Here is a 22,213-nt window from a genome sequence, read left to right as displayed (position 1 = left end):
GCCCCAGGCGAGGTCCTCTCTGCCCAGGACCAGATGATGCCTTCTGTTCACTGGGCAGTGTGGACAACTGCAGAAGGGCAGGGGACAGTGGGCGTGAAGGACCAGAGAGCAAAGCCCAAGGTGACGCTTTGGGCGGACTGGAACTCTCTGTGAGGGCACGACAGGAATGTGACCATCTACCTTCCAAGGCTGCATCAGGTGTAAGGGAGCCAGAGAGTGAGAGTCCCTCCCTAGACGAGGCGGCCTGCACAGACGCGCAGTAACACATAGCAGGTGCTGGCGTGTAGGAGGCACGTGGTCGATGTCTGAAGGTGAATGAACTACTAATAATCAACCTCCCCTTTCATATCTCTGGATTCAGGAATTGATTCTTTTGTCATTTTTGACATCATAATCCATGTGGCCAAATTATCAATGAATAATATGAACCCAGGAGAAATCAGGCATGATAAAGATGTTACAGAGCACAGGAAAACATGGGTTCTGGGGGGTGGGGATCTGGGATTGTGACGCGTCCCCATCAAGCCCTGCATGGCAAACAGTCTCCTCCCAGCCCCTGCCTCCCATGACAGGAAGTGGGAGACTGAGTGCCCTGTGACTCTTACCTGAGAGGCCGCTGAGAGCGACTGATACATGTGTTGGTCTCCACCCTGCACCTTGGAGGCCCAGTCATGTAGAACGCAACTCCTGGGTCAAGGAGTTGCTACCGGAGTTATGAGTGTGGGAATATGAGGAGCAGCTCAAAAACGCTGCTGTTAGAGAGTTAGAAAGCCAAACCAAACCAAACCCAGAAGAGGAGGAAGAATGTGGAGCAAATACTGAGTAAAGGCCTTGGTAAGACTGAGGAGGCAGGAAGCACCTCAAGGCAGCGGTCTCTTACGACTACCCGATGCAGCAGGCCTGTAGGGGAACCCATTTAATCTCGAGTCCCAGCCCCAGGATTGGGAGTGCTCACTAATGCACTGGTGCCCAGCTCTCTGACCCTGTGGCTGTGCACTGTCCTCATTTAAGTTAAATGACTGGCAGCAGAAATGGGCTGGTACATTTCACCTGGGCTTCCTGGGAGGTGGTGCCAAACTACAGAAGCCTCCACGGAGGGGGTCTGGCCGCTCATCTGCCCTTTTCTGAAGGCCAGCATGCCCACGGACGGTCTCCCGTGCATGACCAACACAAGCAGGGGCACACGGGTTAAGGGTTAAAAGTGAGGTTAGTTTGCTCATTGAGTCACCCGAGGTTCTGGAAACGTGCTCACCGAGGACCTGGACGCCCAGTGAAGCCAATGCGTTTTGGTACAGACAGTCTGGAGAACAAGAACGGACAGAGGAGAGGATTTGGAGAACAGTCAGTTCCTGGCCTTGGCACTCAAGAACTGGGAATGGCCATATAAAGAATGCCATAAACCCACATGAGCTGACTTGGGGGGGGCAGAAATCTCTGGCATATATCATGTTCTGAAAGTCACAAGATGCAAAAACAGCGCATTCTACCTTGTTCATGGACAGGCTCACACACAGAACCTTCCAGGAGGTTCTGGAAAGATAATGGATCCGTAAGGATCAGTGGTTAGGGAGCTATCTTTTTTTTTTTTGAGACAGAGCCTTAAGCTATCCCCCTGGGTAGAGTGCCATGGCATCACACTTATAGCAACCTCCAACTCCTGGGCTCAAGCGAGTCTCCTGCCTCAGCCTCCCAAGCAGCTGGGGCCTCAGGCACCCGCCACAACGCCTGGCCATTTTTTGGTTGCAGCCATCATTGGTGTTTGGCGGGCCCGGGCTGGGGATTCGAACCCGCCACCTTAGGTGTATGTGGCTGGCGCCTTAGCCGCTTGAGCCACAGGCGCTGAGCCAGGGAGCTATCTTTTCATGTTTCACCCTTCTCTACCACTTTACTGTTTATTTCACTGTACAGTGAAGAGTATTTGAACAATACTTTTTAAAGAAGGGATTGGCATTTCCTTCACCTCCTGCCAACATCGGGTAGTGTCTGGTTACTCTGATAAAATGAATCAGTATCCATCTGGCCTATTGTCCTAGAGCTTTATCTCAGAAAGGGCAAAGTCTGTTCTGGAGGAAGGCTAATTTTATTAGCTTTATGAGTTTGCTGATACCCACGCATTAAAGAGTTGAGTCTTGTAGGTGTGAGAGGCAGATGTGTGAGGGCAAAGGTCCTGGCTTACTGTGGGCTACATTCTGTGGAATAAAAACACGTTCTTCATTTGGTCTTTCTTTATATTAAAGGCCAGATTTAGGGGATTCTTAAATCCTTTTTCAAGAGAAGTTGGGATGACCATCACCACTGGGGGCCAATATGGCGAGGCAATTGCTTCACACCAATCGTCTTTATGCTGCCACTCACCACTGAAGCCCCTGAGGCTGGCTGGTTCTTCACATGCCTTGTCAGTTTACATGTCTCTTTTCCTTCAATTGTTCTTCAAAGCAGAAAAGTATTTGGGAGAGTAATTACCAAAGAATAGGAAAAACTGCTTGCCTCTAATTAACCAAGTTAAAGATTCTCTTTTAGATTGGCTAAAGGCTTAAATCAAACCTAAATGCATCATCCTGTGACTTCTGCTAGTCTCCAAAGTCTGGTTAGTACTTGTATGTGGTGGAAAAACTCTCCAAGTCTGGAGAATCTCAATTTTAATTAGCAGCACCCCCACTGACTCAAGGGAAAGACCGAGAGAAGGCAGCTACCTGCCACCCAAGAGAACGGATAAGACAGGGCCGGGGCAGCCTCCGGTATTCTGTTGGCCGGACAAAGCAGGCCAGGGCCCACCTCCTCTTACCTGGAAAGCTTCTGCTCTACCTAATTTCCAGGCTAATTATCAAAAGAACACAGTACCATAATGATGTCCTTATCTTTAGGAAATACAAATGGAGTTATTTCGGTGGAAAGAGGCATCCCATCTGCAACTTACGCACAAAAGGTTCAGAACAAAACATATGTATATGCGTGTCTGTACCCACAGACGGGGACAGAGAAATGAATGATAAAGCAAACGTGGTAAAAAGTTAACATTTAGGGAATCTGGGCACAGCGAACGCACGAATTCTTTACATTACTTTCCTGCCCCTTCTGTGAATCTGAAATCAGAAATTATTTCCAGATTTAATTTTTTAAAAATAAAAAGGATCACTGCACCAACTTAAGACAACTAAGCCACCAAGCTCCCTAAACAAGTTAACAGGATGGTGAAATAAGGAAAGGACTTTGCAGCGACTGGGAAGGAATCATGGCTGGGTGTTCTCACCTGCCCCCAGGGTTCTTACTCTCTTTGGGTCTTGTTACAAAGATGCCAATGTCTCAATGAAACTTAGGCTATTTCTCTCTCTCTCTCTTTGATAAAATAACTATAGTAATTTCTCAAGAAAGGCCACCTGTGAAGAGCCTATTTCCAAAGCTCTCTACCCGCCTGTCCACTCTCGAATAGACCTCTTGTGTTAACTTGATAGATTCATTTCTCTCTCTTTCCCTAAGAGCCACTGAAGTTACAGTGAATGTTTCTGGTGTCAATGGATAGAAATTTACACTTTTTGGCTGGGGCTGGGTTTGAACCCACCACCTCCAGCATATGGGGCTGGCTCCCTACTCCTTTGAGCCACAGGTGCCGCCTGGTAGAAATTTAAAAAAGGAAAAATCAATCAACTTTATACTCCCAGTATTTGTGTAAACTGCTACTCATCACGGGCAGAACGAGTGAAAACTTGAAGGCTGTTCGTGGCCAGTTCATTCACATGAATTACATATCCGGATAAAGCCTCCAAAGTTAACAGTGACACTGGATCTGAACATTGGGGCTTTTGTTTTTCAGGCAAAGCAGAAAGAGGGAGCTTTCCAGTAGCTGGGTGCAGTGGGCTGACGGCACCCAACCGCCTTCACGGGACACCATGGATACCCACTTCTCCCTTGGTGACTGAAGATTAACAGGTGACATCTTTTTAAAAGTTAAATGAAAGTATCTTCTGATGTGGAATCTTCTGAACACTCACAGGCCTCTTTTTGATGACTTGGGTTTGCTGCTGAGGACATCAGGCAAACACTGAGCTGATGACCCTTTTGTGTGGAGCAGAGGCCTCTCTACGCTATGTTTCCTTGAAGAGATCCCTGAGCCCAGCTTGCTTGGTGCGCGTCTCATAAAGAGGAAGAGACAGCTCATCGGCCGTCTCATCTCAGGAGAGCACGGCCCAGCTGTCCGTTGTTGCCTTTGCTTTTGTTTTATAAAATTAACCAGGACTAGAAAGGCTCTACCCTGCCAAGGGATTGTTCTGTCTTCTGGAAGTTCATCTTCATCTGCACCTTGGCACGTGTGGCCTTCTGGGGACCCAAGTGGCTCTGTCCAGGACTGGGCTCTCCCCCGCTGCCTGTTACAGGACAGGTTCTTCCCTCACCTCCCAGCCTCTAGACTTGTCACTGTCAGGGGACATGGCCAGTTTCCAACACCTGCTGCTGGTCACTCACCTCTCTCCTCTCCTGTCCCATGGGAGGGAAAGTTCAATGCAGAGACTCGTGATGGGTCAAGGCCTATGAAATGCCTTTTGCAGTGGGATACACTTTGCTTGGTACTTTGGTCTAAAGGTTAGCGTCAGTAATGTCACTTTGGCAATCGAGAAGATGATAAAAAGACTGCAGGCTGTGGGAACGCTGATTCCTCTGGATAAGCCCCGTAGCTGTCCAGCGATAGAATATCCTCACACCCTCCTTAGGGAAGTCAGTGATTCTGGAATCATTTTTCATTGGTAGTTCAAAAATATTAAAAAATTAAAACAAAACAAAGATGACAGACTCCTGATCCGACAGGTACAAACCTGGTCTGTGGAGGCACCCAGCAAATAATTGTCAATACTTGAATTTCTCAATAAGCAAAGGCTTAATCCTGTGGGAGCCAGGAGTGGGTTCTGCTCATGGGAAGAGCTACTGGTCTTTAATCCCTGAAGTTGCAGGGACATTGATTCACCAGCACTTGCTATAAAGAGGGCCAGGCAGATGTTAGTACGGCAGATGAGGGTGGTCAGGCAGGGTTAACGACTCTGCTCAGAGATGAACTCTCAGGAACGTGCTGCCTGCCTGCTGTCAGGGACAGTGCCTGGCAGCAACGGGCTACCCCCGCCGCTCTGCTCCCGTTGCCCCCGTCAGCAGTGCCAGAGAGGCTGGCATTGCTGCCTCTCTCTTTGAAATAATGAAACCGCCTGTCAGAGAATGTTCAGCTCTGTATTTCATCTGTAAACTCTTGTGACTTTTTCAATTAGCTCCGGCCCGGGAGCTGCAGTACACTTCTCCCTGAGGACACTGGACCCCACTGCACAGAGTAACCAGCACATGCAGCCTGTCCTCCCTGCTGCCTGTGTTAACTGCGGCATGTGCTGTGGCTTTGACTTTGGTTGTTTTCTTCTGTCCTGAAGGTCTCCCTCAACTGCTGGAGTTGTTGTTGGCATGGTGTGTCACCTGGTCTCAGACACGCCGCCTCATGTGAGATTCAGAGCCTGGCTGCTGCCATGAGGGTGGCCCGGCGTCAGGAGGGAAGACAGCTCTCCAGCTGCCCTCCAGGGACCAGAACTTGCCCCATCTGTTTCTTTGCCCTTGACTCTCTGCTGCTGACCTCCGCTGTTGTTCTGTTCTCCCCTGCGGTCCCAGCTCCTGTCCATCAGTATTTTTTTCTAGCTTCTTCCTCTTTCATGCACCGGTTCTCCAGCAGAACGTGGGCTTCTGGCCTCTCCCTTCCTTATGGCCAGACTCTTGCCCTGTACAGCCTTTCCCATGAATCTGTCAGTGTCAGGGAGATGGTCCATGACTCCTGCTTCTGTGTGTGAGTTCAGGGGCTGTTTCTTCCTAGCCAGAGGCATTTTTATTCTTCTGTTTTTTTATTTTAACTAGCACTCAGTTTAAAAAAAAATTAAGGAAAAAAGTGGACAGACAGCAGAAGTGTAGGAATAAAAAATAATAAACACGGTTTCTGATGCTACTCCCTGCCATGGGCATGACTTTGCTCCCAGCAACCTTTGTGGCCCACAGGCAACCGTTCATGTTCTCAGTTGCCAGAATCATGTCACCTTCTTGTCGTCCCTATGTCCAAGTGTAGGACCAAAGAGCCACGACAAGTGGGAAACCATGCAGATAGATACTCTCCTCTGCCATAAGGTGGAAGTAAATAGAGAAACATGGATCTATGGTGAACTTGGCTGCAACTCAGCGAATGACAAGTTTTTGCATTTTGCTCGGCCTTCAAAGCAGGGTCAGTGTGTGTCTCAATGTTGTTCCTATAAAGTAAACTGTGTTTAGGGTGTTAATGCATTCCCTTCCTATTTTAATTTCATAAGACAGATAAATATAAAAGGCAAAAGGGAAAAAAGAAACTCCCAACAGAACCTGTTACTGAGCCCACTGGCCGCACTGTTTACCACCCTGGCCAACCCCCGAAACCTAAAAAGCAGGTTTTGTCCATTGAAGAGTAGGATCCCATGATCCTGAGTCAGTGGCAAAAGAGAATGTGGGGGTGGTAAACACCTAGGGGCTCTATTTGAAATGATGATTCCGGAGGAAGTCAACTGACCTGATTAATTTTAGTTTTCCCTCAGTCTAGGCTAAAAATACTTTGGAAAAATAAAATCTAGTGGGCTCACCACCAGCAGTTTTTTATTTCTGGAGTAGAGAACATGGAGGCACGTGGGAGGAGGAAGCTGCTGCTCTGATAATAAAGCTGGGGGCTGAGCAGCCAGTAACTGGCCACCCAAGGGGTCCCTGCTGGGTGCTCACGGGGGCCTGTCGGAAGAGACAGATCTGAGCTGAACGAGAGGTGGACGCTTCTGCAACTGGCTGTGGAGTAAGCAGCTCCCTTTGCGGTCTTGGAGAGGGACTACAGGTGGCTGGTCAATGCCGGTGAACAGTGGCAGGGCTGGAAGGCAGCCTCCGCCGGGCCCTTGCATGGGACTCCCTCGGGGACACTGCAAAGTGGCAGGTGGTGTGAATGAGGCGGCTGACATCTGCCAAGTCCAGCCCAGGACTCAGGCTATGCATATAGCTCTGCTGAGTGTGCAGCCCCCTAGCAGACCAGCTCTCGCTCTCTGCTTGGCCCACACTGGAGGACCGAGTGTGCACAGGTTCCCCTCCTGGCCTCCCCCATCCTCATCTCCAATGTCAGCAGGAACCCTGCCTGGCTGCTCAGCCCACAGGACTGAGGACAAGGGATGTGGCCGTTCTCCTCACCCTGCAAAGCCAAAGGTCACTGTCATCCACTCTAAGAACAAGGGTGGGTGGGACCCTTCCGGAATCTGGGGAAACGGGGCTCAGGAAACAGGTTGCTTTTCTGGACTCACCACTTTGGGCTTGAACGGCGGCTGGATCTCCCTGTTCTCCAGTTTCTCCCAGTCGATCCTCCGGAAGAAGGCGTGTTCTCTGACGTCCCTTTCTCCCTCAGGCCCGCAGCCCAGCCGCTTGGCAGGGTGTTTGGTCATCAGCTAGGAAATAAAAGGAGGAAAAGAGAACACTGGGTGACCTGGGTTCCCAGAGACGGCACCTCGCCCTTGCTCTGCTCTGCCTACAGCCTTGACTTCGTGAACTCCCAGATGGCATCATGGGAAGCTTCCTGGTGGCCTGCAAAGAGTGAAGCCAATGCACAAAGATGACAATGATAAACATTGGCCTCTCTATAATGATTTTCAAGATAAGGAAACAGGGAGCAACCTGAACCCATGGCCAAATGGAAAAAGAGAACTTAAACAGGCATCTTGGTACAGTATCTGTTTTAGAGCTGTGGCCTATATGTCAACTTGGTAAAAAGCCATGCAGTCAATAAAAATTGTGTGTCCAAGCGACTACTCCATTTCAACGTGCCTGTTGCAGGAGGGCGAGGCAAACTGACCACACGCTTTTCAAAGGCAGGGGTCAGTTCTCTCTGACCTCAGCATCCCTTCCCAGTGCTTGCCCTTGAAGATACATGATGAATGCTTCCCAAAGGAGGGACCTCATCAGAAAATGTTAAGGGCACATTATACTGACATTTTACTAAGTCTGAGGATAATTTTGTGACCTGAAACTTTACCATTAAAAAACCAGCCAAGTTACAGGCAGTAGTTCCATTCCTAGGCATTTCCTCGACAGAAATGTGTTCCTATGTTGTACCACAACACATGGCCAGAAGGTTCACAGCAGTTCTGTTTATATCAGCCTCCAACCAAAGTGGAAACAACCCACATATCTATGAGAAGTGGAATAGATACAGAAACCATGTACGGTCACACGGAGGAATACTACACAGGAACCATAACCCCACATGGCAGCACAGATAAGCTCTGCAATCACAGGGTCGCCTGAAAGAAGCCAGGCCACAGATCCCATGTGTGCAAAGTTCAAAACACGCAGCCTGATCCATGCAGTTGGGATCCAGGAGCTGGCTCTCTTGGGTGTCTTGGGCTGGGGCTGTGACCACAAACAGGACAGGCAGGGGCTTCTCAGGTGCTGGAAACGTTCTGTTTCTTGACCTGGGCACAATGACATGGTCCTGTCCATTTCATGAAAATTCATTTACCTGCATGCTGATGATTTCTGCCCAGTTCTGCCTGTATGTTCTATCTCAAAAGGAGAAAAACTAACAAAGAATTACATTATACCAAGGGACGCATGAGACCAAGAACTAATGTCTTCCAAGGGCCTCTGATTGTTTGTGACAATCTCTACCACAATTTTATGAAATGGGCTGCAAACAAATGCAGTGCACTAAGGTGGCTGGGCCAGAGTTCCAGGAAGCAGTGGGATTTCAAAGCATCCTCTCTGCCTTCACTGTCCCCACTGTGCCCTGCATGACACGAAGCCCAGCCCTCCGGGGCTGAAAAGCAGGGGCGAGTTTGTGACATTTCTGCCGCCTCTCTCAGAAGTGTGGGGGTGTTATTTCCCTGAGGAACCTCTTGATCCGTGATCACCAAATGCATCCAAATCTACTTACTCCTTTGCAGATGGAAACGGCCTCCTTGGACAAGGATTTGGGGTAGGAGACGTTGTGCTCCATGATAGACTGAAATAGTTCGTCTTCATCTTCACCATCAAACGGAGGCTATTCCGGACAAAAGGAAAGATGGGAAAACACTTAGGCAGAGTAATTCATTAACACGGCCTCTGAAGAGCCAGTTCAGCACCTGGAAACAGGCCTGGTTTCTTGGCACACCACAGACGGCAGAGTTAGCTCAATTAACTTGTGGGTTTATTTGATTATCTTTAATGAGGCTGATGGTTGTGTGTTTTTCTTTCTTTCTTTTTTTTTCTCCCTCTGTTTCTTTAATTATCTTGCCATGGGCAACCCAAACGATCTTCAGGGAAAATGTTTTTGAGTAATGCTTTTCATGATTTGCAAATAAATTATGATTAATCCATTAATCTTGTAATTATGTGCTAAAAAATCTAATTATGATCAATTTAGGTTACAGACAGCTTTGTATTCACGAGGGGCGGGGGCAGAATAACGCCTTCACTTAGAGGGGAAGGGAGTTCAGAATCACAGGCAAGGAGCACACCCCCAGGAAATTTGCACTGGGGCCCTCTGCGTGGTGTCAGCGATGGGGGTTTAGCTTCCACTGGACTCTTCCTTTGTCCTCTCCTGCTGGGTTTACAGATACCAGGCTGAGAGGAGGTGATCTGGTGACCCCACGGGAGCACACGGCTTTAAAATCAAGCATTCCTGGATCAGAATTCTAGCTCTACTGCATTTTAGCTGGGGGTACAGGCAAGTGCCATACCTCTTTAAAACACAGCTTTCTAATTGGCAAAATAGGGTGTCTGGTAAGTACAGAAAGCACCTGCTATTTTGTTTTGTGCCCAGTGGAGGCTGCAGGCCAGTGTTATTTAAGGAAGATGACCTCTTGGGAGGGGCTTTGAATCCTCCGGGAGGAAAGGCTGAGCTCGGGGTGCCCCTCACGCTTTCCCCACCAGCATGTCTTTAATCCCCAGCAACCTGTCAAATTACCTGTCACTCTGGCCAGATGGCACACAGGAGGAAGGGGTCACAGGGAATTCCTTACTGTAACCTTGAGCTTAGCATAAAAAGTGCAGGCCAGGGGCATCCCTTGCCCAGAAAGTTTTATCCTATGTTTTATCTCACAGGGGAGTCAGCCACTTTGGCTGGCTTGGGTTACTGATGGCGTTTGGCTTAAATCAAAACTACGTCAAGAAAACAGGCATGACCTGCACTCAGCAGGAAATGGAAACAAGTAGATTAACCACTAACTACATGCTGGCCTGAGAGAAAAACTCAGCTGCACTCAGGTGGGAGGGAGGGGCTGAGGATGCTGCCTGAGTAGAGGCGGCACCTCCTGGGTGGAGGACACAACTACAACCTGGACCTTAACCTTACAAAAGCAAACTATGTGGCCTAATTGCATGTACCCTCATATCAATCTGAAATGAAAAAGAAAACTACATCACAAATCAAAGACAACTGCACGGCTGGCAGGATGCCCCTTCTTACCAGACTCCCCCCTCCCGAGTGAGACAGAGCAACCCAGGTGAGGTGATCTCTCCCCTCCCACAGATCCTCCCAACCTGTTCATCTCACACCCTGAGACCCAGCCCTGGACAGGAGCTGGGCCTGGGGTCAGTACACGGGAGCCACTGCCCTGAGGGAAAGATGCCAAGTCTCTAAAGAGCCTACTTTAGCACCAGGTAAATGAGAACAGGGCGTCGGGTGCCTGTTTCACTTAACTTTTTTCTTTTTTGGTCTTGAAATATATTTATTTATAAATGCTTGGTGTAAAAAAAGTTTAATTTGGTAGAAGCACACAGCTGGGTGAGAAGTAAAATTAGCTTGCCTGCAGGTGACTTGGAGCGAGGCAGAGGCAGCGATAGCCTGCCCGGGCAACTTCCACAGGCAGGAGTGACTTGGTGCCTGGGAGGCCCCAGGGGAGTGCAGGCTGTGGACGCCATCTGTGTCAGCAGGAGGATGTGTACCCAGCTGAAAGCTGCGGCACAGGCCAGCCCCAGGGCCACCCCACCACGTCTTCCCTGCCCGACAGTGCACAACCCACTTCTTCTGGATGCCTACTGTATGACACCCACAACATGTCCCATTTTCCCTCCTCAGTGATTCATAAATGTGGCCGATGTTTTGGCAGAGGAGATTTTTATAACTAAAATGTGGAGTGGTTTCTGCTCTGGGCTGTGACCTGTACCTCTGTATCTTCGCCTGTGGGGACACCAAGCATCTGAAGGTGCTATGCGCATGCTCCCCTAAGGGTGGACGTGCTCTGGAGGTGAGCAGGGCAGCTACTTGGCTTCTAGGTTACTGACAGGCACCTCACAACGTGGCCCATGATGGGGGCCACCATTGGTGGTCGGAACCAATTACATACTTTGCAGATCTCAGCACAACATGGAAATGTGGGTCCCCTTATTAATTAAGAACTTTGTGATGGGGCCAACAGAGGACTAAACCAAACACACAGGGGTCTCCTGAGCTTGGGCCCTATGCCACCATGTGGGCTGCATGCCCTGAAGCTGGCCAAATGTGGTGCACTTTGCTCAGTGGGGAACAAAGGTGCCGATGAGATTCCACCAGCCTCTTGGAGGTGCTCAAGTACTAGCAGCAGGGATGCTGCCGAGAGTCACAGACAATTCAAAGGAAAGGTGACAGACACTTTTCCCACCAAAGTGCAGGTGAACTTTGCCTAGGAATCTTCCTGGAGCGAGGCAGTGAGAAGATGCTCATTTGAAGCTGCTACCTCTCCACTCCCCCACCCCCCAAACTGACCCACTATACTTGCTCCATGCCTCATGATAGACACGGGAACCAGCTTTACCAGGTCAGCCGCCCCCACCTATGCTAATTTCTGAAATGAAAACAGCTGTATCAGGGATTCGATTCTGTGGGTCGAGGGAGGACTTTCACCAGGTAGTCGTCTCTGGGCCCCACTGAGGACAGGACACCAGGATCCTGACACACCCCAAGGAGTTTTCCTTAGAATATCCAACTCTACAGTATATTTCTGGGTCAAAGTTTGCATTGTATACCCCTTTCTGGAGCTATCTGTATTAACATTTTCATCTTAAAGAGCTCTGAGAAGTCCTGCAACATAGACGGCTGTTTCACCCAACATGCGTGGTTAATCTGGGGTTGGAATGACACTCCGAGTCTTCTGAAGCTTGTTTGTTGCAGTAAGATTCCTAAGCTATACCAGAAGCCACAAGACCAAGTTCTCCTGTGACACAGACTCAAGATTCTCCATGTGTTCTATCTCTGGTGTGGTTCCAAGGATTCGGGCTTCTCCTGTCACTACATCACAGGGAGGGGACACACCCACATTTTTCACCCACTGTGAGACTATATTGCCTGATAGAGGAGGAAGACAGTGGGCATGAGAAGAGCAGCACCAGTGACAACAGTGACGCTCATGTCTCAAGCTTTCTGCATAGCAGGCACGGGGGGGGGGGGGCGGTGCTTTGTCAGTACTCCTCACTCAACCCTCAGAATAGTCTTAGGGTGCAGGGACTAGCCCCGGCATCCTGACCTTGGGGCTTGGGCTCTTTGCCATCATGAGCAATGCCACTTTCTCTCACTTGCCCCATATTTAGCCAGTAAAAGATGACCCCAGTGCCACTCCTGGTAGGGGCTAGATAGGGTCGGGTGGGGGGTGCTCAGCTGCTGGTCCTCTCAGCACACGAAGAACGTCGGGGAAGAGTGTCTTGGTTAACTTTAGAGGGCTGATTCACATCCTGCACAATATGGAGTGGTGAGTTCTGAAAACTCAGTGGGCGGCCTCAGGGGCCTGAGATGTTTTAAGTCATTGCCTAGAGGGGACTCGCCTCTAGGCTAGAGATCTGGCCTGATTCCCCAGATCTAATGGAGGGCAATCAGGTTGGCCTCTTCTCACAGCTGCAGACTTTGTGCAGCTGCTCTGCTGCTTCTGGAACCACCTGCAAGGAGGCAGAGGGGGCCTGTCCTTGGGTAAACAGGACAGGTGTGGTTAAGCACCTCCTCCCAGTTTTGGGCATGTCATCAAATCAAACATATACTTTTTCCTACTCTTTCCTCTGTTGCAAAGATACACGCTATTTTTGTTGTTGTTGTTATAAAATATATGTAGCAAAATTGATCATCACTTGGAGCACACAGCACTGTGGCATTAAGTTCACCATTAACTATCACTACCACCCACCTTCTCAACTGAAACTGCACTCATTAAACACAAACTGCTCGTCATCCTGTCCCTGCAGCCCCTGGCAACTTCCATCTACTCTCTGTCACTATGAATTTGTCTACTCCAGGCACTCTTGTAAACGGGATCGCACGGTACGTGTCCTCTTGTGACTGGCTAACTTCACTACGTGAACTATCTGTATCTTAACTGTGCCTTCAGGGATCTACGGTAACGACAGGCTAGGTCCTGTATGGCAACGAACAACTGAGAACATCTCCCACGCTTAAGCCAACACATTTTCTTTCTGGCTTATGCTATAGGTCCCCTGGGGCCGGCAGAGGGATCGGCTTCCTGGATTCACCCAGCCGTCGCCATCTTGGCCCTGCCAGTGTGGGGCTGGAGCATGCGCTCTGGGCTGTCTCAGGCCTGCACTTCAAGTCCCCACCCCAGCACTTCCTCTGCTATCTGATTGGCCAGCACCGGTCATGTGCCCCGCCCACCTACAAGGGAGCCAGGAAGTACAATCCTACCCAGCGCCAGGAGGGAGACCTGTTGAATAGCAATCACGACCATCACATTCAGAAAAGCTTCCTGGAACTCTATTTTAAATCAAATTTATTCAATACTGGGGGCAGGTGCAATCCATGAAAGAAGCATCCATGTTCCCTTTACCTAAACACAAAACTGCTCTTATTTTAACATAGATTCTTAGGCTCTCTTACATTATTTTCAAATTACAATGCATAATTTGGAGTTCCTTGTTTTTCACCGACTGTTGCAAACACATGTTCTCTACAGACCCTGCGTTCTCCTTCAGAACAGAATGCCACTGGGGTGATACATCATCATGACTGATCCAGTGGTCTACAAGCACGTTTGCAATTGTTTCCAGCACTGTACCCTAATAACTAATTCATCCGTAAACATCTATATGTAATCTTTTTTCTCTTCTCCAAATTACTTCCTAAGAATAACGTCCCAGGTGTGGCATTATGTGGCTGAAGGATGTGAACATGTTTATGGCTCTTGTTAAGACCCTTCAGGCCACCGCTGGAGCATTCTGACAGGTAATCACTTGCTCCTAGGCTCCGGTGTTTTAAAGGCAAGTCAATGGTGGAAATTATGATATTTCTTTTCCTTTCCAGTAATGCCAGCCACCTAGCCTGGGGACAGCAGGACTACTGTCATGTATGTACTTAATATCTGACCATTTTGGATGGCTTCTCTCTCCTCTTTCTCCATTTTCATGGTTATTTTTTAATTTCTATAAATCTGAACTCAATGTTCTAAGCTAAGTCCCCTGTTAACAAGTCTTGGGTTACTGTAAAAAAATTCTGAATGGGTTACATTCTCCTCAATCCCTCCCCCCAGTTTAACAATATGTAATTTGTGGGTTTTAAACACACACATGGGCCGTGCCTGTGGCTCAGTGAGTAGGGTGCCGGCCCCATATACCGAGGGTAGCGGGTTTGAACCAACCCCCGGCTAAATTGAAACAATAACAATAAAAAAATAGCTGGGCATTGTGGTGGGCGCCTATAGTCCCAGCTACTTGGGAGGCTGAGGCAAGAGAATTGCCTAAGCCCAAGAGCTGGAGGTTGCTGTGAGCTGTGATGCCACAGCACTCTACCGAGGTCGACAAAGTGAGACTCTGTCTCTAAAAAAAAATATCCAAAAAAACCCTGGACACATGAGGAGTAACATGTTACACTTTACAAAATTATTATTCTTTTTTTTTTAAGAGGCAGGGTCTTGTTCTATTGCCCAGGCTGGAATACACATGGCATGATGATAGCTCACTGTAGCCTTGAACTCCTGGGCTAAAGCAATCTTCCCACTTTAGCCTCCCAACTAGCTAGGGTAGAACATTATTCCTAAATTACTCACTAGAGTAAGCAGCCATCGGCACCCTGCCATGTTTATTTGCCAATCACTGAGAACCTGAGGTGGGGGGTGGGAGGACACTCATGGATAACTCAGGCTGAAGTTCATAGATAAAGTGGCAATTACTGATTCATCAGGAATGAAGACAAAGCATAAATAACCTTGGCAGAGAGGGACATAAGGAAGAGAGGGCCGGGCCTTTTATGATGAACACTGTGAACATTTCAAACCACAGTGTACTCATTAGAGTGCTGGGTAAATACTATTTATGCCTTAAAACTGATCAGATTTGTCAAGAGATTCAGCAGCTGAATAGACTCAGGCTGTTTATGCTTAACTGTCCCCTTGGCTGCTGGCAATAAATAAAGCAAATGAGAAGAAAATTTGCAATGAACTTTATTTTCCTGGTCATCTCCAGCCCTCTGTGATTAAAGAGGACCAGCTCCATCAACAACTTGATAATTAATCTTACTTTTCAATAACAGCATCTATTCCCTCTGCTGGGTCTCTGAGGCTTCTGGCACTTTGCAGGGCTGTGGGCAGCACCAGCAGAGCCTTCATTATTCTCTCTGGGGCTGAGTCACAGCTGGGGAATACATTTAAATTTGCATTGAGGAGTCAGAGAGGAAGATGAAGAAGCGAGTCTGAATGAAAATACTGTTTGCAGCAGGCACAGTGAAGATTTAAAGGAAGAAAGGCTGTTATCTGTGCCTGCGTGGCACCGGAATGTGGGATGTCTTTAAGAAGAATATCACCATTTTCAACAGAGATTATGAAGACTTCCAGGGATGCATACAAGACGGGCTAATTGGCGCTGAGAAGTGGGATGGGAAAATGATGGAATGTTAGGGAACCACTGGGTACAGACAGCAGGAACCCGAGCTCTGCCCATGCATGACCAAGGTTAAGGAAACCCTCAAGGAAGGCCTGGAAATCATCTCAGGGGCAGTTTGCAAATGAGGCCTGATGAAGGTAGGACTTCACAATGTCCTCCCAAGGGGACTTTTCTGTTGGAACAGAGCAGTCCCTGAGCTCTTCCCTAGGGAATGAAGCCCCAGGAAGGTGTGGTGAAGAGGGAAACCAGGGATCAGGAGGGACAGAGGACTTCCCTGAGGGCCTGTGTTCTAGAATTTTACTCTGCTGGCCAGCTCACGTGAGCTCTTGTAAAGTGCCCTTGGAAATGGATCCCAGCTATGTTTCTATACAACTGATTTCGCTTGTTGGCATATGCAGATGTGATCCTTAATGAAAGCAGTGTTTGTTTTCTGGACCTTCAAGTAGGATCGAGGAAGGGAAGTTGGCTTTTTGTGCCTTCATGAATAGCATGGTTCCCAGGGGCTGGCAATTTGGAATCAAATCTTATTGTCAAAAATGTAAAGAAGGGAAATTAACTTCAGGCACAGGTGACTTGTGTTTCTCCAGCTATTGTCTCACTGACAGCAGTTGTGTGTAACCTGCCTTTCCACTGAGGTATTTGGCCTATGAAAAACGTTTTGATTGGAGGTGGAAAAACTCTAAACACTAAATAAATAAATCTGTTTTTTAATGCCAAACAAGTCTTAACACTATTGAGAAGTAATGATCAAATGCAGATTAATACCTTAAATCTTCCACTGTCCGAAAGACTGATTTAGTATCTAAGAGATACAAGGCATGATGAAGGAGACCCAAGGAGAAGCAGCCATGACTTAGAACGCACTGTGAAAGCCACTGGTCTCAGGATAACCTCTGTGCTCCGGGAATCTGGAGCCTCTGCCGCTCTGACTTCAGGCGTCTCCTCCCTGCCCCTCTAGCTCACTCTGCTCCAGCCATGCTGGAGGCTTCCTCTCCCACTCCTACCTCAGGGCCTTTGCACGAGCCGCCCCGCTGCCTGGAATCCTCTCTCCAGATTTGCACACAGACATTCCTGCATTTCCTTCTAATCACCACTCCACTTTATCTTCTATGTGAGGCCCTCTTTGGCCATCTGAGCTAAAAGTTCAACTCTCCCTCAACACCAGCTTCTCTTCCCGTTGTCTTACTTTTTGTTTTAGCTTATCTGGGACATATTACATATTTTCCTTATCCAATTTATCTACTGCCTCTCCTCCTCTAGGCTGGGAGCTTCAGAGGGTAAGGACTTTTGTCTCTTTTGTTTGCTCCTATTGCCAGACATAGTAAGCACTGATAAATACATGTTGAAAGAATAAATGACTGAGTCGGTGCATGTAACATGTCTGAAAGGGTAACCCTTTTCTCCAGAAACAAAGAATTCTTTGGGGGTACCTCTGCTGCACAACACTGGGCTTTTCTTCATATTGTCTCTTATGAAGGCTTTTGGCTAGGGACAAGCTCCAAACTCCACTTGGCACTATTACTTGAGTGCTGGGAATTATAAAACACTGCCCACGACAGACTCATCTTTAGTATAAAGGCAGAAATCTGCTGGATGATTACCAAACCTGGTTCCCCATGCCGACCCCTCAGACACACTATACATCCCTATTTATATCTGAGTGGGACCAAGTTGCCAGTGGAATGTAGGCAGAAGTGTTATGTGCCACCTCTAGGCCCGGCCACTAAAACATTTTGCACAATTATCTTGTTTTCTCTTCAGTGGTTGGCTGAAATGAGGAGGAATCAGAGGGGAGATGGGAGGCCCTAAAAGATGGCAGAGCTGACGGATGGAAGAAACCTGGATCCCTGAATGACCGTGTGGATCAGTGCCCCTTCCCCACATAGGGCTGTGCCAAGGGCATGAAATAAACCTGTACTATGTGCTGGGCCTGTCTGTTGGCATAGGTAGCATGACTTAGCTCCATGAAACAAACATTAAGGCTGTTAGATAACTTGCTTATCTGATATATGTTGCGCTCTAAGAGAAACTTAATTTGCCTTTTGTTAACTACAAGTTCAGCCTCACTGGACTTCTGTGAAAATTACAAGGAATTGCCAAGGGTGAGATAGGAGGAAACGGGAAGGAGCTATTAAAACACTTCTCCAAAGTTAGCTGTCTTCTTCCTTAGATAATAATACCAATTATACACTTGGGGAGAGCTGGGGTAACCTTTGTAGACAAACTGACGGGAAACCATACCCCAACCCCAGTTTGAGATCCTGAAAACTTAACTGCGGTCTGAGTATGATCCACTTTTCACGGCAGAATTTTGTCCTCTTTCACCTGGGTCGGGGAAGTCAGACCACCACCAGCCACACCACCCCGCTAGATCCCGCTCTCAGCGCACCAAGACAGCTGAAGTATTCGTGTGGCGTGGCGATGAGCAAACATGAACAGGTAGCAGAACGTTACCTGCCCGGCGAGCATCTCGTACAGCAGGACACCATAGGCCCACCAGTCCACGGATTTCCCATACGGCTGATAGGCGATTATCTGTGTGAAAACAAATCAATCAATTACACCTAGTGGTAAATCAAATAGCACCTGCTGGAACAGGTCAGTCAAGTGGGGAGGCATTTATACACTCGGCTCACGCGGATGAGGTGATGTTATCGGTCTTTAATTTCTGCACCAAGGAAAGTGGGCCCCTCAACTCAGACCCTTTGAGAACTATCACCTGCAATTCACTGCCTTGAACCTGTCTTGGGATTACACTTCTAAATCCGCCTAGACAGCGGAGAACTATTGGAAGGCAGATTTAATTATCCTAATTTGCAAATAATAGCTGGGCACTGAAGTAGACTTAATTTTAGAAAAAGCCAGAGGTCATTCAGAGAGAGGATCTGACACGTGAGACAATCCAACTATGTAACAGAGTTTCACTAACAGTAATGAAGAGGAATGACTAAAGTAAAAATTCTGGTTTTCCTGTGTTGTACGTGGAGGCACAATGATATACATTCACTCTGCTGAATGACCCAAGTTTTAACATGTTTTGAAAGAGGCACTGAAATATAATAATTCAATGCAATATTTGGACCTTTTTTGAATCTCGATTCAAACCAGCCAATGGTAGAAAAGAAATTTTGAAACAATTAGGAAAAGAAAGATACAATGTGAATACTGAATAATAACCAGGGAGTATCATTCATTTCGTTAGGCGGCATAATGGTGTGATGACTAGTTAAAAATCATTGTTTTCAGTTAGGGATGAATATATTTACCGGTGAAAAATGTAGAAGATGAAGTCTTTAGGGGTGAAATGCCATGATATCTTAAATTTTTAAAATATTACAGTAACACAAGTGGGGGTAGGCACGGGTTGGCAAAATGCAGCAGCTGCTGAAGCTGGGGGATGGGCCCACAGGGAGCTCATTCCACTGTGGCTATCAGAAGCACTAGAATAATTCTCTAACTTCCCCCTGCGAAAGGGAGTAATATGGATTTGAATTTCTATGAGCGGGATGGCTTATTTTATTAAATAATAAAACACGGGCTTTGTTACCCCTCAGGTTGGCTGTGTGCCTCATACACACAATTCCCCGACTCCTGGATCACCCCGGATCCTCCGAGCTGAAGACAGACTGATGGGTATTCAGAACCACCACTCTATCACTTTACATGGGACTTGCCATGTTCTAGGATTTTTTTTTAATGTCGAATTAAATGTCTTGGGACATAAGAACACTTTTCACATGTCTGCCCATCTTTATTACTTTAATGTACTACTCATATTTCTCCATGAGGAATGAGAAATACTGCATATACGCTCCTATAAAGTTTGCCTAAGTGTGGGCAGCAACTTGGGGGGACACGTTTGGGTTCCCAGTTCATCTCCTTGACAAGAAAATGACAACCAAGAGAACCTACAAAAAGCCCCTAATTTATTACCTTTATTCTTTTCTGCATGTTCTTTTCTGAAAACTTGGAAAATATACACAACAAAGAGCTTCAGTGAAATGAGTCTACAATCCACGACCCAGAGATGATAAATGTCATTCCAGAGCCTGGACAGGAGATTACTGAATTCATACTGGGTATCTTTATAATTTTCACACAATGGCAAATAGCCCTGCGGAAAGGGCTGAATTGAATTAATGCCCCTATCTGATGCCAGTTATGACAGTTTCATTATCTCTTCCATCACTATGTAAAAATCACTCTTTGATCTTAACACAATAACTGAGAAGGTGCAGTGAAGGCTATGTTAACCAGTTTGATAAAAATATTTCAGATTTGTATATGAGGTCAGCACATTGTACCCCATGATTGCATTAGTGTACACAGCTATGATTTATTTTCTAAAAGAATGATTTTTTAAATCTCTTTTTTATTCTACAAGCCATGCTTGCCCATTGAAGGAAAATGAGAAGGAAAAAGAGAAAAGCAAACAAGTAAGAAAATAAAGTTATCTACGGTCTTACCACCTGGAAACATTAATAGTGTTATTTTCGCAGGACACTTTGCCATCTTTTTTCTAGGTGTGGGGTATGTGTGCAGAAACATTTAAAAAAATGGGATTATGCCAACCTGCTATTCTGTAGTCAGTTTATTTACTTAATGATATATCACTGCATCTCTGCAAGATTGTTGATTATTTCTACAGAATAAATTCTATAGAGTTTGGGGGTCAAAATGCTTATTTTTGACTCAGGAGTAGAAACTTGAAGGCATATCACCAGATTATTCAATAGCAGCAGCACAGGGACACTCCCATCAGCAGTAAGCAAGTACCTGTTTCCTGGAATCCTCACCAACACTGGGTATTACTTTTGTTTTTAAAATGTGCCAAATCGATGGCTAAAAGCGACACGCCAACGGTGCTTTCATCTGTGTTTTAAGTCACATTTTTCACATGGGAATTAGTCACTGGTGTCTTTTCTTTTTTCTTTTGCCTTTTCTTTTCCCCTTTCTTTCTTGTGGGAAAAGACACCAGGGACTAATTTTTTTTTGACAGTGTCTTGCCCTGTGGCCCAGGCTGGAGTGCAAAGGTGTCAGCATAGCTCACTGCAACCCAAAACCTCTGGGTTCAAGCGATTCTTCTGCCTCGGATGCCTGAGTGGCTGGGACTACAGATACCCACGATGTCACTCAGCTAAGTTTTCTATTTTCTATAGACTAAAGGTCTTGTTTTTGCTCAGGCTATTTCTCAAATTCCTGGCCTCAAGTGAGCCTCCCACCTCAACCTCCTGAAGGGCTAGGTTTACAGGTGTGAGTCACTGTACCCGGCCATGTTTCTCTTTTTAGTAAACTGCCTATGTACTTTGCCCAGTTTCTGTCATGACTGGCTGGTCCATTCATTAATTCTTTTAGGGACTATGCTGGGTGCTAGGGTACTATGTGGAAAAGAGCAGGCAAGGTCCCTACTCTCACAGAGATTATGTGGATTTCTTACTAACATGAGCCTCTTATATCTTTTTTTTTTTTTTGAGACAGAGCCTCAAGCTGTCCCCCTGGGTAGAGTGCTATGGCTTCATTGCTCATAGCAACCTCCAACTCCTGGGCTCAAGCGAGTTTCCTGCCTCTGCCTCCCAAGTAGCTGGGACCACAGGCACCCGCCACAACACCCAGCTATTTTTTGGTTGCAGCCATTATTGTTGTTTGGGGGGTCTGGGCTGGATTCGAACCTGCCACCTTAGGTGTATGTGGCTGGCGCCTTAGCCGCTTGAGCCACAGGCGCCGAGCCGAGCCTCTTATATCTTAAGGATACCAACCTTCTATTGTCAATTTTACAAACAGTTTTCCAAATTCATCTTTTATTTGTGTTTTTTAAATAGTATCTTTTAACATTCAGAAACATAAGCCTCTTAAAAAATATCTACAAGCTTTTCTAGCAGGCATTCAGCCTCTGAAGTAATACTTCGAAATTCCTTTCCCAAAAGGGTACAATTATTTATTTCCTTTTAATTATTTTGTGGCTTTACTTTTCATGTCTAGCACTTTATGTAAAAATTATTTTGCAGTAGGTCATAGGAAAATTAACTTAGAATTTTCTCCCAAATGCCAGACTTTCATCCCAGCATAATTTGGTGAATAATTCACCCCTTTTTAACCTGTTGTAAAAACACTCTGATCAGATACGAAATAGTCAGCTCTGACCTCCTCTTCTTTCCCAGGCAACACTCCCACAGAGCCACCTATTGCCAGGAAGGCCTTTCCTGAGTCCACAGATGAAGCTGTTTGCCTTATTCCACTTCCTATAAGGATTGTGTCTTCTTCATTGTAGCACTTCCCAGGGTTGTGATTAAACAGATATTTGTTTAAAGGTGCCAACCTGATAGATTACAAATTCTCTGAAGGTTGAGATCCATGTCCATCCCTGAAGCCCTAGCACTTA

At 46.9% G+C, this 22,213-nt stretch overlaps 1 protein-coding gene across 1 annotated transcript in view; it reads right to left on the bottom strand.

Moving 5' to 3' along the window:
- The window catches only part of PRKCA (protein kinase C alpha), a 414,246-nt gene that overhangs the window by 7,091 nt on the left and 384,942 nt on the right, over positions 1–22,213 (bottom strand). Inside the window, exons 14-16 of the mRNA XM_003786187.3 lie at positions 18,289–18,369; positions 8,936–9,043; positions 7,311–7,451 (exon numbers count right to left, since the gene is read on the bottom strand). Coding sequence (XP_003786235.1) covers positions 7,311–7,451; positions 8,936–9,043; positions 18,289–18,369 — 330 coding nt within the window. The remainder of the gene's footprint in view (positions 1–7,310; positions 7,452–8,935; positions 9,044–18,288; positions 18,370–22,213) is intronic.

The sequence above is a fragment of the Otolemur garnettii genome, unplaced genomic scaffold (genome assembly GCF_000181295.1).
Source record: "Otolemur garnettii isolate 467f Iridium unplaced genomic scaffold, OtoGar3 scaffold00018, whole genome shotgun sequence".
NCBI classification, from domain to species: Eukaryota; Metazoa; Chordata; class Mammalia; order Primates; family Galagidae; genus Otolemur; species Otolemur garnettii.
Note: the sequence above shows the minus strand (reverse complement) of the source record. Positions and strands in the feature narration are given on the sequence as shown.